The sequence below is a fragment of the Megachile rotundata genome, chromosome 9 (assembly GCF_050947335.1).
Source record: "Megachile rotundata isolate GNS110a chromosome 9, iyMegRotu1, whole genome shotgun sequence".
Classification (NCBI taxonomy): domain Eukaryota; kingdom Metazoa; phylum Arthropoda; class Insecta; order Hymenoptera; family Megachilidae; genus Megachile; species Megachile rotundata.
In genome coordinates, this window is record NC_134991.1 from 5399216 (window position 1) to 5418108 (window position 18893).

The window sequence follows — 18893 nt, forward strand, 5'->3', positions numbered from 1 at the left end:
GTATCTGAATTTTTGGTTAATTGTTTTGATACTGATATAGACAACTGGAGACATTGATGATGTGGAGTTTAAAGATTGGTAGTGACAGAAACGACCTAAAACTGCTATTGTTCACAAACAATTTTTCATTGATACTACACTAAGAATATCATTAAGAACTCTAGTAACAGAAGCTAATTCGATAGCTAAATCCTGCCATCAATGACAGTGATTATACTTTAATTCTCGAGATATAAAGTCTGACACAATTTCGTCGACTGAAGCTCAAAATCTGAAGTCCTAAGAATTAAGATCTAAAATTGTATGACCAGAAATAACCCACAAAACCTCAAAATTAGTTCGAGTATTCTGATGTAAAAGGACGTTATGAAACATCGATAGAATGAATAAATTATCTGCAAGATTCGTTAAAATTTGAATGATTATACAGAAACGTGAAGGACGATATTGTATGGAGATGCAAGAGGTACACCTATCAATCGACGAACTCCTTGAAATTGCTGATACTTTGATTAAGTCTTGGGTAAATTTCAAGAGCACTTCCTGCAGATTGGTACTTTGTAGTTGCAACGAAACTTGTTGCATGCTGTTCACGAGAATGTCGAAGTTACGGAAGAAAATTAAGAAGAAAGTTTTGATTAGTGTTTACAAGACTACTGCTGAAGATACAACAAAACACGCACGGCCATGATACCGTGTACTTTAAACCAAACTTTGAGGGCGTTAAATATTTTTGCACAACGTTATATAAATATATCTATTCTTTTAATCTTGCACAATAAATTTACTTTCATAAATTTATACAATTAATCTACTTTCATAACCTTATAAAAATTTATTTTATAATAAATAACTAAATAATATATTTATTTTTATAATAAAATAACATTACAATGTTTAACAATATTATATGTTAAATTTGGCAATGTTAAATAACATTGCATAAATTCAATAAATAAATCAAGTTTAATAAACTCATTTAATCTTCACATAAACATGATTATAACTACAATATTCCAACTACGTTGATAAAAGGCAATCTGCGGTTAAAAGTCACACAAAACGTCTCACCATTCAAAAAAATAAGAACGAACGAGCACCGATTAGAAAAAGATTAATCCCTTAATTTCCCGACCGTATACTCGTAATAAATAACCCTTTTCATCGTTCTATTACCATGGTGTCGCAGTAAAATATCGATACCTTTGCAACCGCAATCTCGAATCTAACGAGCGTTTTAATTGTACATCGAATCCTAGGAGAACCTTTCTGAAAGCAGATAATAGTCACCAACGATGTGAATCTTCCATTTTTATCGTTAAAAATTCGATAACGAACTACGCGTCGCTGATACATGCTCATCAGTGCGATAGTATACTTTTTTCTCTCTGAATCAATTTGCAATAAAGGACTTTTTAATTTCTGTGTCACTATAAGGTTATTCTCGTTTGATTCGTTACATTCTTTATCTGAACGAGTACTATAAGTGATTAAACCGGAGAAAAATATACTTCATATGTGGATGACAAGTGTGGACACTTGAATTTCTATATGAAAGTCTAATGTCTATATTATTAAGAATTTGGCGCGTGGAAATACAGCGCGTGGAATTATGACGCATGGGGATTACGGCGCGTGGAAATACAGCGCGTCGAATTATGGCGCATGGGGATTACGGCGCGTGGAATTATGGCGCATGGGGATTACAACGCGTGGAAATACAGCGCGTGGAATTATGGCGCATGGGAATTACGGCGCGTGGAAATCCAGCGCGTAGAATTATGGCGCATGGGAATTACAGTGCGTGGAAATCCAGCGTGTGGAATTATGACGCATGGGAATTTCGGCGCGTGGAACTATGGCGCATGGGAATTACGGCGCGTAAAAATACCGTGCGTGGAATTACGGCGCGTAAAAATTTCAGTGCGTGGAATTATGGCGCATGGGAATTAGGGCGCGTGGAGATACACTGCGTGGAATTATGGCGCATGGGAATTAGGGCGCGTGGAGATACAGTGCATGGAATTATGGCGCATGGGAATTACGGCGCGTGGCAATACTGTGCGTGGAATTATGGCGCGTAGAAATTTCGGCGCGTGGAATTATGGTGCATGGGAATTAGGGCGTGTGGAGATACAGTGCGTGGAATTATGGCGCATGGGAATTACGGCGCGTGGCAATACTGTGCGTAGAATTATGGCGCGTAGAAATACAGTGCTTTAAACTGCTTTAGAGTGAATGCGTTACAGTATAAAATCTGCCTATTTCTTTCAAAAATCACTTCTCAATTTTCACGACACATGGTTATTTGACAAAAGAAACTGTAGCTAAGGTGACAATTTTTGGACGAAAAGTTCGTTTGGTCGTTGAACGGATCGCGCTTACCTTTCGCAGCGTCGAAACGCCGTAAAATCGCGGAAAAGGAAAGAAAGGCATTGTGTTGCACGCACGTAACAATGACTACTTGACAGCAGAAAAGGTTCGAGAAGTTTCGCAGCTGCAGTCGTTCGTTGGCCCGTTCTCCCTCCTCCATCTTGCTCCCCCCCGACGTCTTTTCATTCGTACGGTAAGTTTCCGCGTAAGACCTCGAGAGGGTCGAACATCCGACAGAAAGAGAGGAGCCGATGTTGCCTCGTCGAAAGTCTTAACGATCCCCGGAGATTCCGGACTTTACCTTCGGGATTCACCTCCGTAGGTGGTTTTCCGAGCGAAACTAGTAGAAGTGCCGCGTCCGAAGTTTATTTTTTCTCTTCTCGTTCCAAACCCCCAGCTGTTTATTTTACAGGTCTATCGTAGACGCTGATACCGCAAAATTACGGAAATGAGGAATCAGTGATACGTAAAGTTCGTTCCTATGGAGAATTAAAACTTGTAAATAAGTTTTACCGGGAAGGGAATTGTATTGAGCTTCTATTGGAAATTTTAACAAATCATATGCTGATAGGTAACCTGCATTGACATACTTATTGTTTTTTATGATATTCAAGACAATATTTCGTGAGAAATAATACAGTAAAATATAGTAAAAAGGTACAACTAACATAGTAAAATAGTAATGATAGTGTGAGGAATATTCAAGTAAGAAAATATTTTGTGGGGGATAGATAAATGTACTTGAGGGAATATTTCTCTAAAAAAATATTCAATAAGGAATAATTCAGTAGGAAGATTCTATGATACTTTTCATTAGATTTCAAAAAATATTCTGTGTATGAGGAAAATATTTTGTGAGGTTATATAATATGAGGATCCACAAATTACAAAATTGAATCATTGGAGAGGCAAATACAATATCGCGAAAGATCTAAGGTATAATATATCGTTCCGAAAAGTAAAAAAAGACCGGAAGAGATTATCGAACGAGTAGTGAACGGATTGGTACTGTGTACACTGGCTTATTGGCATCGATCGACAATCCCTCTCAGACTGTAGACATCAAACAGCGTTTATCAGTTTACTGGTCAGTGGAAGTGTACCAACGCGGTATGAGGTGTTCAACCAGCCTTGTACGTGTATTGCATATTTGCAGCTAATCCGATCGATATGGAAGGGATTATTCAATTTCAATTCCTGTTTAGCAGCCAGTCCACATGGTTACGTCGCGATGCAGGAATTTCACACCTTGTCAAAAACAAGTCTGTGTCCATTGCACCTCTACTTAATCATATTCTCATAATTACATATATGTTTCTCTAACACATGTATTTCGATAATGAATATATTTAAAGTTCAACCTCGAAATTATCTTCGCTATAAAAATTAAAGTTTTATCGTTGGAACTATATAAAACCGTATACGGTGCCATTAAATGCTTTCCCCCAATTTTACTAGCAATGAGAATTTAAATGTTCGACTTAAATTTCCATATATATTAACGAAAAAAAAAACATATAAAATAAATGAACTAAAACCTAAAAACTTGGAGACTACACAAAGAATTTAATTTGAGGATCAATAAGGTCAACCACAAATTATTAAAATTTAAGTAAAACGAAGTAAATTAATTTTTGTCAAAATTTAAGTAAATAATCTAATTTAATAAGAATTATATAACGTCTTGATGTTTTGATATTTCTTGTTCGTATAATGATAAGAACGCAGGATATACCAAACGCTGAGAGGCGAGAAGGCGTTTACTGATTATATTCAGTATTAACGCGCAACGATGGTCCACGACGTGAGAAGTGAACTTATTAAAATGTTGTCCGTGCACGCTGCCATGAAGCACAATAACATTTGTTCGTTATATATGGAAGAAAATAAATTGAAGCCAGTCGCGCGGCCGTTTTTAACTTTTAATTGGATCGCACGGACTCCAGTCCACTCGGTAAACACGCCTCGGACCCGTCTAATTAATTCGTGATCTCATTCGGACCAGATTTACTCGGTCATTGATTCGAAAAAATGAATGTTTCGTCGTTTTCTGTGTTTTTGTCGGAAATTAATCAACGTTATACCTCTTAATGATATCAATACCTTGTAAGGATCGTTTAGTTTATTATGAGGGTTATTGCTCATATATGGTTATACATATACAGTGGGGTACACGATGCATAAGATTACATTAACATGTTCAAAAATTCTTAGATTTGAATCCTTAGTGAATCCTTAAATTAGAAAATTGCTATGTTCAAAAATTTGCAGTATCTAGAAATCTCCATTTACCAAACTCCACATATTTCAAATTCCACATATCTCAAAATTCACATATCCCAGGTTCCACATATCTTAGAATTCTACATATTCCAAATTCCACATATAGCAGAATCCCACATATCCCAAATTCCACATGTGCCAGAATTCTACATATGTCAAAATCCACATATCCTAGATTCTACATATGCTACAACTCTACACATCCCTAATTCCACATATGCCAAAATTCCACATATCCTAAATTTCACATATGCTAGAATTCTACATATGTCAAAATCCACATATGTCAAATTTCTCATATCCCAAATTCCACATATGTCAGAGTTCCACATATGCTAGAATTTCACATATGTCAAAATCTACATTCCATATACATATGACAGAATCCTACATATGTTAAGATACACATATGTAAAAATTCTCATATCTTAAATTCCACATATGTAAGAGTTCTACATATGCCAAAATTCCACATATGTCAAAATCCACATATCCCACATATGTCAAAATTCTTATATATCAAATTCCACATATGACAGAATTCCACATATGTAAAAATCCACACATCCTAAACTCTTCATATCCTAAATTTCCTACACCCTAAATCAACGAATAAAGAATCATCAAAATTATTTTCAGAATGGAATCCATGCATCGCGAAATTGGCACAATGTCGGTGATTTATATCGATGCAGAGTTTGGTAGAAATATTTGGGACATGAAGAAAGTGGAGTTCGAAACAAACGCGATCACGTGAATTCGAAAACATGGAGTTCCACGATACTTTTCGTGGCTTTTCACGTGGCGATACGTTCGCCTTTGACGGAACTTTTATTTTTAACCACGTTATCGATGGCTGCTGTGCACGAAGCTGCACACGGGGACCTTGTTCCACTGAAATAGGTCGAAACCCGATGAAAACGCGAGAAGTCATCACGAATCGTCGACCGCGGCAAATCTTATTATCGTTGGCATCGCTTCAAACGGTGCCTCGAACAGGCAGAATCGTGATAAACTTATCGAATAGAATTTTTCGCGGTCTTCTTTTTTTCTCCCTCTCTCTCTCTGTCGATGTCTTTCGTTGAATTCCTCGAGTTTGTTCCGTGGAATTTTAAAGCAAATAACTGAAATTCCTCGAGAGCTTGTTGATCGTCGGCACTCTCCACGTGGACTATTGGTAAACCATAGTTTTAATTAAAACTGAATATTCCATGTATGAGGTGATTTTTAAGAATATTACTTTCTATTTACTAAATGATTATTTGTGAGTTTTACGTTACAGTAATTGTCAAGATTGCTTTATGTATAGTTGTTAATTAGTACAGATTAAAATTATTTTTCATGGATAGTTTACCGTTTCAGTTATGCCTTTGATCATTCCTCTGATTACATATTCCTACTGAACATCAGTAGGGTTCTGAATGCTGCCTAAATTGAGATCTTAATAACGAGATTACACTCTATTTAGATTGACTGCGGTTGCAACTAATTTAGTGAAACTGAATTACACAAGCTCGCACTATCATTAGGGCAACTGTGAGGTCCGTAAATTAACTTGTTGTTAAATACATAACCGTTGGCCAACAATATAACTCTTCCGGAAGCGATCAATTAACCTACTACTAAGTAGAAACAGCCATATGTAGTCAGACATACACTCACTCTTTCCTAAAACTTTTCGGATACCTCTAATTTTAATCGCATTTAAAACATTTCTTAACCTTTGAGTGATATCGGTAAATCAAGCAGGTGTTATAAAACGAACCGTAATGTTTTATGAATAATTATTCGAACCATCTCGAAATGAGAGGTACTTACCTGGAATAGATATCGATTTACAAATAAGTGCATATTAAACCCATCGCCATATTCGAGGCGTTTCATTTCAGTGATCAGACGCGAACTACGGCATTTTCTCTGCGACAGTGCTGTTTGTAATTAATACTCGCGCTCGATATGACGGTATCTCTCATGTTCTCCGCCACAGAATTCGCAACATCAACCCCTACTAATGCAAGTTCCCGGCGAACAATTAGCTTCCTCAAATAGAATCTTCGTTCATGCGTTCAATGTCCTCGTGTTTGCTCTCTAGTTTTACCAATCGAGTACGTTGTTGTCCGAGGGAAAACGTAGTCTTTCATCATTTCAACTCGGTTTGCAAATATCTTCATGTTTTATCAGGGACAATGCTGGAGGATGGATTAAGGAAACATAAGCAAATTTGGTTATGAGGTGGGGTGGGTGAAAAGTATAAAGTAGATTTTCATGTAATATAGATTGTCACTTGATTATTAAATTGTCAGAGGTACGTTCTGTGATGAATTATTGTCTATGGAATCATTGTATGCTGAGTTATTACACGTTGGAACTATTATCGTATCGAATTACCACGCGTTGGGATCATCAAGCGTTGAATTATCACGCATCGAATTACCACACATCGAATTACTACTCGTCGAATTACTAATCATTGGTATCAGTACGCATCGAATTACCACGCACTGGAATTATAAAGCATCGAATTACCCATGCGTGGAATTACTCACGGGTCGAATTACTCACCCGCCGAATTACTCACGTGTCGAATACCTTACGCGTCGAATTACTCACGCGTCGAATTACCACGCATCGAATTACTCACGCTTGGAATTAATTACTCACGCGTCAAATTATTCACGTGTCGAATACCTCACGCGTCGAATTACTACGCGTGGAATCATTAAGCGTCGAATTACCACGTATCGAATTACTCAAGCTTGGAATTACTCACGCGTCGAATTATGCACGTGTCGAATACTTTTCGCGTCGAATTACCACGCGTGGAATCATCAAGTGTCGAATTATTCACGCGTCAAATTACCACGCATCGATTTACCACGCGTGGAATTACTCACACGTCGAATTACTTACGCGTCGAATTACTCATGTGTCGAATACCTCACGCGTCGAATTACCAAGCGTGGAATCATCAAGTGTCGAATTACTCACGCGTCGAATTACCACGCATCGAATTACCACGCGTGGAATTATTCACGCTTGGAATTACTCACGCGTCGAATTACGCACGTGTCGAATACCTCATGCGTTGAATTACCACGCGTAGAATCATCAAGCGTCGAATTACTCACGCATCGAGTTACTCACGCGACGAATTACTACGCATCGAATTACCACGTGTGGAATCATCAAGCGACGAATTATTCATGCGTAGAACTATCACGCGTCGAATTACTACGCGTGTAATCATTACGCATCGAATTAGCACGCATTGAATTATTATGCAAAGAAATCATCACACGTTGAATTACCACATATTGAACCACCTTCACCCCAAGTTACCGCGCACTATATCGCCCCATCCGAAACCCTAACTCCAATATAAGAGTTTGCTAACGCGCTTCGGAACGGGAGCAGTTGTTGGTCGTGACAAAATAAACGCGTTTAATTGTCGTGTATTGAATATGTGGCCCTGGTAAATTCGACGGTCGTGCTCGAACGTGTAAGCGCTAATTAGGCCGACGCAACGATAAATTAAGGTAATTAAACGGTAATAACTATCGTGCGATAACTGGCCATTAGGTATGCATGGTTTGTCATCGAATTGGCTAATATCTGGGTATAATGATCATTCGGTTACAGTTATAGCGTGTCTTCGGTGGAGCCCCTCGCGTTTCGCAAACAATGTGACAGCGGTAAAATCGAAGCGTCGTAAGTTACGCTCCATGAACTATAATATAGATTCCTAACTTTCTATTACCGTCGTTTCCTCCTTTCGAGATTCTCTGCCAAAAGCAATTCCGTTGGGATGATAGCTCGAAACGAAATGAAGTTGAAAACAAAAATAGTCGAATTCTTGTCACGGCGAAAATAACAAGATTTATAACGTACAATCAAATATCTTTCTAGGTTACCGTTATTTTTCATTACAAATTTCAACCACTCTAAATTAATTATTCAGCGGTACATTACCATTATGTTTAATATTTTGCGCGATTTTCCCATATCGGTACATTTTCGAATATTAATTGTTAATACCAATTGCATTAACCACGATTACGGATTAAACGATGATCGCTAATAAACTACCATTTCTATATTTTGGTAATTATAAATGTAGCCCCTCGAAATTCTTCATTAATGTGATAAAACTGTAAATAATTAAATCAGAATATTTTTAAGCTCACAGTTAAACACGTCATGAGATGACTGTTTATATAAAGTTATAAATAAACAAATACGACAGGACAATTAGCGAGAAGACGTCGTATACAAATAAAATAAGAGAAAATAATAAATTGATTTAAGCTGTAAAATTTCCTCCTGCAAATATTCGTTTACAAAGTTTGCCGCAATCTGGAAAAAATCAAAATCCTCGATTTAGGTGGCAGACGGATGCGGAATTAACGCGTTTCCGTTTATTCGTTCCGAGGAGGCCCGGAGGCGAAATTTCGTTGATCATCTCGCGAGATGGGATTCTCCGTGGAAGAGAATCCTATAACCCGGGCGAGAGGGTACGAGCGGAATCTCGTGGATCGCAGCTCGAACACGTAACCGTCTACGAGCGTACACACGTACACGTACTCGGCACAGCAGCTGGTGCACCGTCCAAGAAGACGGCAATTCCGGCAAATTGGGCCGAATATAATTTTTAAGGAATCGACCGGAAATATACGGAATTCCCGTCGTGTTTCCATCCGGCCGATATCGATACACCGTATGGATACCGTTCCCACACGTAGCTGCAGGGAAAACGACGGGGCATACGGATCTTGCATCGAGGTAATACCGAATTCGCCGCGGGTATAATATCAGCCAATTCGAGCAATCAGGTAAATGCCCGGGCGACGCGACGTGCGCTTTCCGCGTTGCCCGCCAATGATGCACCCAACGTATTGATATCTTATCCACGGTAAGGATGGTACGAAATTGAAATTATTCGATACGATTGTTACCGGAGGACGACTTCTTATCGAGAGACTGACACCTTTTTCATAATTCAGCGATCGGGAAATTTTTGATGCTGATTGGTTGAGAATTTTGGAGTTTGGGAACATGGGAATGGGGAAATTTGGAAGTTGGTTTAGGAATCGAGGAAGATGAGAATTTGAGAATTTGGGATGAGGGGAATTTGAGGAATTTGACGAATTTGAAAAATTTGGAAATTTGAGATTTGGGCAATTTGGGAAATTTGGGAAATTGGGAAACTTGGGAAACTTGGGAAACTTGGGAAACTTGGAAATTTGGGATTTGGGAAATTGGGGATCTAGGGAATTTGGAATTTGGAGAATTTAAAACTTGGGGAATTTGGGATTTGGAGAATTTGGAATTTGGGAAATTTGGGATCTAGGGAATTTGGGATTTGGGAAATTTGGGATCTAGGGAATTTGGGATTTGGAGAATTTGGAACTTAGGAAATTTGGGATTTGAGAGCTTGGAATTTGAGAAATTTGGGATCTAGGAAATTTGGTATTTGGAGAATTTGGAACTTAGGAAATTTGGGATCTAGGGAATTTGGGATTTGGATAATTTGAAATTTGGGAAATTTGGGATTTAGGTAATTTGGGATTTGGACAATTTGGAACTTAGGAAATTTGGGATCTAGGGAATTTGGGATTTGGATAATTTGAAATTTGGGAAATTTGGGATCTAGGGAATTTGGGATTTGGAGAATTTGAAACTTGGGGAATTTGGAAATTAGTGAATGTGGAAACTTAGACATTTGAGATTCTGGAAATTAAAAAATTAAAAATATGAAAATTGGAGAATTTAGAAGGAAATTAGAAACGTAGAAATTTAGGAAATTGAAGGAAACACAGAAGTTTAAGAATTTGAGAATTTGTAGACTTAAAAATGAGGAAATTCCCCAATTTACAAATATTCCAGATTCAAAAATTAGTAATTTTATACACGTAAGAACTTGTTCGAAAGAAGCCCGTTCACTTAACCCAAACAGTAACCCTACACCTCTCCATAGGACTTCTAACTGCCTCAAACTGTCCCTAAATCTACAGGTTTCTCGCGTCCTCGCCAAAGACACAAAGTGGCTTAATAAAGGTTTCAAGTAATTTCAAATGTTTTAAGTAATTTTACTTACATGTTACATAATTGTGGAACGTTGAAGATAATACCAGTTTACTGATTCGAGAAGAATAAATCAGAGTAAGCAACATAAGAAAAAAGAGTCTTAATCTAGAACCAAGTCCTAGAATCCATGGGATGCCTCAGGGAGCTCTTACGGAACTAACCATCCCTCCATTCACTCTATTCTTATCCTTCTATGTGTGCTTACACTTGCCTCAGAGTTCGCAAGTAACAACCACGAATGTCCCATGAGTCCATGAATGCAACTATGTGTCAGGGAGATCGAAGGGGGATGCGAGGAACCACACGTAAACGCAGGGATCATCCTTTCTCGTTTTTCTATTCTTTTATACTCTTTCTTATCCATTTGACTTTGTGTATTGAATTATATGTTTGGGGAGATTAAGGTGAAGTATCATGGCACATAACATGACTATCGCGAGGGATATATGTATACATATATACATAGATATGTGCATGTATATATGTGCCATATGTATGGATGTACATAGGTGATCATTTTTGTCATGCTTCAAGAGGGAAGCAACTTTCGAGTAATAAATATTGTAGAAAATTTGTTGATTAATTTATAGGTCAAAATTGTGTATGCATATGTATATGTATGTATGTGTATACTATATGTATACGTATATGTATATGTATATGTATATATGTAGATACTTAGTTGAGTGAAAAATTCATGAAAGTCCCCTAACAGCAAAAAATGATTGAGATTAATTTTTTTTAGTGGAGTAAGCACTAGAAACTCGATCAAGTTTGGTACTATCATCTTAATCTTTCAACATTCTTATAAATAAATGTAAACATCGAACAAATGTATACATCGACATCACATGATGTGACTATCACGTGAAACATTTCATCAATTGAATTTAAAAAACTGCAAGCTGAATTTAGCATACAGCTCGAATATTTGAAGACTGGGAGGTTCAGAAAATCCCGTAATTCTAGCTTATTTATCATCGAACAACAAACTCTGGTACACACTCCACGTAACCGTGCAAACAATCGTATTACTGCAATTTCGCGTGAAAACTTAGCATTGCCGGTGCATGTCCAGTAATTTCGCTGTCCAATTAGCCCTGGACGCGATCCATCGAATTTATCATCACGCGTATGCGTGCCGCGGCAGGTAGCAGAGCAAATAACGGCCAATTACATCGATCGATCGGTCCAATATCCACGGTGAATCACGATCGAAGGTTTAAAGACGCATTATCTGGTCGCACGAGGAACACCGCTTTCCGATCGTGTGCAGCTACAGGAGTATCACCTTCAGGCGTGCGTCCACGTAGAAACGTATGCGAAGGCTTAAGGTTACATTATCGCGAGACCAGATGCACGCTGCGGTGATATATCGAGCATGTATTCCGGACAGATTGTCGACGTCGATGCTCCTCGCGCGCGGTTGATTAACGCGAGATCAAGCCTGTCGTCCGCAGGCTTCCATCTCGGATTAATATCAAATTCCCTGGCCACACCGCGGCTATGGGGAAATCGATCGCACCGCTTCGATGTTTCGCGAACACGTACGGAACTTTATGTCGGTCACGAACGGCCCTTTCTTTAATGCCATGAATATCTTGTTTATAGACACAGATGTACGCGCATATGACACGAAGTGTAACATCCTTCAAAAATATCTGTTTACATTGTATCTACAGGTTTTTTTTGGCTTTTTTATATTGTTGATGAGGGTCTTTTGAATTTACGTAAAATTAATGTCACACTGAATATTTGAGTATTTATGTACAAGTACATCATTCACCATCGAGGAGGTATATCTGATGCAGCTTTGGAGAAGGACAAATGATTTTGGAATTGTTCTATGTTCTTCAAAGTATCAGGAGCTGATGTGAATGTATCACTTCAACTCTTTGAATTGACTCAAAATTAATGCTACAATGAATACTTCAGTATTTAAGTACTGTCCAGAGTAAGAGAGAAAACTAGCGGGACGGGAACGGGGCAAAGAGGGTAGGCCGCTAGGACCACCTAATCCCCACTTTTCGACTCACGCGTAGCTCCCACCGTTCATCCGTAATGGTGTAGTTTTACGTAGGTATAGAAACAGATATTGCTACTATATGTTAAAAAACTCTATCTTTTTCCTCTTACGCGATGCGTAAAACTTTTGGACATTATGACAATGGAATGCCGCTCAACGTATCGCTCGTTCTGTCTCGCTTGTTCTACATATATCTGACCCACTCTCCGCGTCACGCGACCGATTAATGTATGTGTGCGCCTCGACAAATAGCGTGTTGTTGCCGAAAATGCGTGTGACAATAGGCGGCAACGTTACAATCCGACCACTGCGATGCTCTTCTCGTCCCTCTAGCCCCGTTCCCGTCCCGCTAGTTTTCTTCCGTACTCTGGACAGTACGTTATAGAGTATCAATTTCATTGATATTCGTCAGATCTGCCCACATTTCAATCCCCGAATGTGGCTTGTTTTGGCAGGCACGTTAAGAAAGAATATAGTTTCTTCGTGATATACAAGGTAATAATCGTACAGATGCACGGTTCGCTATCGATAACTGGTTACGTACGTGTGACTAGTATGCATGTTTGCGTGGAGGACAGAAGAGAACATAACCGTGGGACCGTGTACATCATCCAAGAAACTGGAATAGGAAGGCAATGCTCCCGGTTATTCGTGCGCCTACTCGACTCGAACGCTAGATGTTCCATATTTTTATCGATTTCGTGTAAATCCAGCGAAACAATGACGGGACCCTCGTAAAAACGCTGGGCATCGTTGCCATGACGTTTGTTGTGCACGATGGAAACGTGTGCTTCGCGATAGATCGTTCTCGTAAAAAGCATCATCTGACCCCGTTTCTTCTCTCTCTTTCGTTAAATTGTTCTTCGTTTCTTTTTTTTCATATTCGTGCACAACGAACGATCGTTACATTGAGTTCATAAACACACTCGCGCCATCGTAATCCACTCGTGTCGACAGCATTGGTTGCCAGCCAAAATTTGCAAACTTTAACGCCGGAGCCTGGATTATTCATCGGTGGACGCGAGAATGAAATGTTTATCGAATTCGACGCTGCGCATGCGGGAAATCAAGAGATTTTTTGATTGGTGTTTTATTGAAATTGTAAAATTTTGAAATTGTCAAGAACTCTATTCTAAGATTTCCAAACTCTCAAATTCTTAAATTCTGAACTCTCCAAATTCCCAAATAGCAACTCTAAAGAATTCTCAGTTCTCAAATTCCCTACACCTCCAAATCCTCAACTAGCCCAATTATCACCAAAATCCACAATTGTCAAATCCCTAAAATTTCTACAAATTCCCCCAAATTCTCCAAAAATCCTCAAATCGCAAAATTTACCCTAGTAAATAAATCTCCCCCTACACCGAATATCTATCAGTTCCGTTGATATTTAATTCCACAGTTTCGTTTCGACGTTTTCGTCAGCGTTCGATGGAGGCGTATGGGGGCATATTGTTGCACCTGCAGCTGCTGAAGCCCGTACGCTACTCGAATTTCCTCGTTGGGGAGGCTTGTCGGGTCGACGCGATGTCTAACATGCAGGACTAGCATGAAAAGCTGTTCGCGATCCTGGAACCCTCCTCGATTCGCTCCCCTTTCCTTGCAATTGAATTCGCACGGGTCCGATTTCCTAGCCGCGATTCGCGGCTCCTTTCAGACTCGACAAAGGCCGAGGGATTCCTTTCGAACTGGTCGAGACGCCATGTCTGATGGATGCCCTGTGCGTGCCATGGAATATCGCCGTTGGATTTTATGAGAATCACGTGGCTGCCAGACTGGTGTTGATGTCGAGGATGGGGATTAGGTGATATAGTGTCGTTTACAAAAATTATGTGGATTGAAACAGGGGGTTATTTTATTATAATGTGGGCGCAGCAGAAATATGTGATGAAAGTGATTGAAAATTCTGGTTCAGTGAGGGGAATATTGGATAAGTTTATCTATCATTTCTTTGACTATTACTAGTTTTAATAATATTACAAAGAAACAGATTTGTTCCACTATGTATATAAATGTACACATACCATATGCATATAGCACACTAATAAAAAAAAATAATTAAACATGGTGAACTAGGGATCACTGAATAATATATCTTCGCTATTTCTTTTTATAATTCATATATTCTTACTAACTAAAAAGTCATATCTATTATTGTTACTGTATGGTATAAATAATTATTATACCTTGTATTTCATATGTATTTTTCACACATATAATTATTATACCTTGTAGTTCACATGTACCTTTCATAGGAAGTTCAAGAAAATTTGTACATGACCAGATCATTATAGAAAAATATCCTTCCACGTTCCACAATTTCGGTTTCCATATTTCAAACAAATATATTAACAACGTACGCCGATTGATATCTTCACGAATAAATATTTGCATCTCGACATTCAAATATCGCGATACCTGGACTGATATTTTCTTTGCGCACACACAACACTCGTGTTATTCCAACCATCCATTTAACAATGAATCGTTGAAACAAATCATAACAATTTTTTATTATTCCAGTTTATCGACCTGGAGATATTTTAAGTAAAGTAGAGAATTTTTATTAAAATCTGTAGCTTCTGGGTAAAACTACGAAGACCTTGATCCGGAAATTTATTTGTAAAAATTTGAGAACAATTTTTACTTTTTAATTTTTCATTAAATTTGATCATTTTTTAACAAGAAACGTACCGATGTGCAATACACACTTACTCTGAAATTAAAAATGAAGTCGAAAAATAGATAAGTAAATTGTAAAGTATAAATTAATATACATACTAATTCTTTACCTTCATGAAGATTAAAAGAGATTCTAAAAAAATTGTCTTAACGAATTTTTTTTAAAATGAAAAAATTAAAATGAATTTTAGTGTTAACGATAAATCTTGTTATATTATTTCATAGAGCTGTACCAAAATGGAGTCCTGAAGTTTATAAAAAACCCATAACTTTCAGATGAAAATTTGGGATAATGATATAAATTGATATTTGCGACACGAAGAATATCCGAAACTGGAAGTAAAATATAGAAGCATTGACCGTAAAGCGAATTATTACGTGATTGCTTAATTCGATACCAGTATTTCTATTAAACTCACGCGGACGCTATTAACAAGGAAAAACCTCACGATCGTTGCCGGTTAATCGAATTCGTTCGACGCTGCAATCAATTTCGTTCTGTTTCGATCAGCGGACACGTTTTACAAACGCGTAATTATACCATCGATAAACTGTCCATCACACGAAATTAAGCGCTATTATCTCGCGGCGGGTTCGAATCCGAGTCGAAACAACACCTACAAAAAAAGCTCTAATCGAATTTTCGCGATTCTTTGATCCCAGTGCGAGGTTTCTAAAATGGCTGCACTTTTTTAAAACGCGTTTGGCGACGAATGTCGAGCTGAAAAACGCGCCTCACCCGATGACAGGTCGGGCAAAAACGAGATCGAGTGTAATCGAAAACGTTCCGAGTCCGACGAACCGAGAACGACCCATTCGAGCGTCCTTCGCGATTATCCGCGAAAACTCGTGCACACGACAACGTGACACGTGCCACATGCAAATCGTTCGAAACGAAAATAGCGGGGGTGTCTCTCGAAAACGGGAAGAGGATGCAATTTTCATGGACATGTAATCGGCCCGCTTCCGTCTGTTCAATTTCATGCATTCCCGCGCCGCGTATGTTAATCGATCGATCGATCGCGCTCGAAATTTTCACCCCCGGAACGAGCCCGTCCGTCATCGAACTTCCGCGCGTACATTTACCGATGGAAATTCAAAATTCTATTTTCTTTTTCCATTCGAATCAATCGAATTCGATATTCCGAACACGGTTTCACGGATCATCACTGGAGAATTTTCTGTGATAGTTGTTTTAGAATTTCCTAATGGAATTTTCTCATTCTAACGCAGTCTGTAATTTTTGTCATTTTTAAATTGGTCGATAAATTACTTCTATCTATTATTGATGTTTCAATCGTTTAGAATGTATGAATATATTAGTTGTTCCTTAAAATATTTTATTAGGGGGCAGAGTTAAATAGAATGTGAAGAAATCTCTAGTGTTAAATTTAACGAATAGTATATTAACTAACGGATTACATAGGATATTGTTTTTCGTTAACACGTGCTCACTTGGACGAGGTTACGAGGACAATGAGTGTGATTATCGTTACATACTTCCGAATAAAAACACAAACAAGGTGTCGCCGCTGGACACAGGTGAACAGCGCGGCCTGTACATATACATAAATTCGAATTCGTGCAAACACTTAACATATTTATTTGGACATTAATATAAAAAATTATAGGAAAAATATTGAATAACTTGACGTCGGTGACCGTCAGATTTTGAACATTTCAAAATAGCCGACGTAATATCAACTCTGATCGATTTATGTATGAGATTATAGAACATAATGTATACCATAATAATTCAGTGCGTATGCCACATAATAATAGAGTGTATGCACAACATAATAATACGTTCTATTAGCATACACTGAATATGTAACAAACTTATGTCAATCATGCGTACGTGTGTGACTTGTGTTAATTATAGTATGTGTAGGTATGTACATATGTGCAACTTGTGTTAATCAAAATATGTACACGTACATATGTTTGACTTGTATGAATAAAAACAGTGTGTACACGTATGTTCAACTAGGTAAAATAACATATATGTATGCATGTCTAATTTGTATCAATAATATGTGAACACACATATGTCTGACTTGTGTCAATAAAAATAGTACGTAAACATATGTGCAACTAGATAAAATAACACGTATGTATACATGTCCAATCCATATCAAATAATATGTAAACATATGTATACGTGTCTGCCTTGTACCAATAAAAATGTGTACATATATTGAGCTGATTATAATAACAAATGATTACAATGGCACAAACCCCAGAGAATAGACAATTTTCATGAACGACTATATTTCAAGAATAAGAAAAGACAGTGGACTTGTGGGCAGAAAAATTCCTGCGTATCCACTCGGATTGAGAGGTCGGCCGTAAAAGCACGAGACAGGGGCCGAGAACTAATACACTTTTTCGTGCGATATAGCTGACATGGAGGGCAGAGAAAAGTGGGAGGAAAAGGTTGTGAAACAAACCCCTAAAGATAACGAGATAACCCGTTTTCGGGGTGGCATTCAAACGCCCTCATTTCCAAAAGCCTTTCTATCCCTGGTCGTGTATCCGCTTCTCTATCTTCCTTATATCCCGCTGGATCCAAATTTCCGTGCGTCGTGAAACTCCATCATCCTTGTTCATTCACGTCGTCCTGATTCCTCCTCCTCGTTCAACAGATCGAAAAATGTGTACTCGCGTTTTAAGTTCCACTTCGTATTTTATACTTTTTTATCGATTCTAAAGGATCGTTTGATTTACTTAAAAGTTCTGAAGATTTACTTGAAAACTTCGATGCTTTTGCTGTTATAGTTTAATGTCGACAGAAAATAGAGGAGGAAGTAATGAGGAATTTCTGGGGACAATTGTGTCTTATATTCGGTACTAATTACTGAAGTAGCCTGAAGCTGAACTGGAGGAACGGATGGCGAAGGATAAATCAAGATCGCTATCTTGTCTAATCACGGCAAGTGCTTAGCCCGGTTTCCCTTTCGGGATTATTTGATTATCTATTACTGATTGCGTTGTCTCGGAATGTACTATTCAACGCGTTCCTTTTATATTTAATCACGTTTGCAGACTTCCATAGACTACGGGTTCTATTCTCATACGCTGTAATTCCACACGTTCTACCTCCATGCGTTGATTTCTTAACACATATGTATCTATTTTTATGCGTTACATCGTTGTACATGACATATACTTCCAGGTCCAAACTTTTTACAATTAACCCAGGTACTCAATACAACTTTATGGGGCAAATAAAAATTCTGTCACAATAAAAATTATAACACATCTCTTCATATTACACATGTTAGTATTGTACTCATATGAGCACACTAGGAACACATACGTACATTTCATGTTTTATGAAAGTCTATGAATGTAATGTATTCAAATAAGTACATTGGGACAAAATGAGTTTAAAAAATCTCTTCATATTACACACGTTAGTACTGTACTCATATGAGCACACTAG

At 38.0% G+C, this 18893-nt stretch overlaps 1 protein-coding gene across 5 annotated transcripts in view; it reads right to left on the minus strand.

Moving 5' to 3' along the window:
* The window catches only part of nolo (ADAMTS-like no long nerve cord), a 258541-nt gene that overhangs the window by 130071 nt on the left and 109577 nt on the right, over positions 1-18893 (minus strand). For 4 of the 5 annotated variants that reach the window (XM_076535635.1, XM_076535637.1, XM_076535634.1 and 1 more), the window contains exon 1: positions 2386-2455. The exons of the other annotated variant lie outside the window; for it this stretch is intronic. In XM_076535635.1, the coding sequence (XP_076391750.1) occupies positions 2386-2436 (51 nt within the window). In that variant the 5' untranslated portion in view covers positions 2437-2455. Of the gene's footprint in view, positions 1-2385; positions 2456-18893 lie in introns of those variants that run through there. 5 annotated transcript variants of the gene reach the window in all.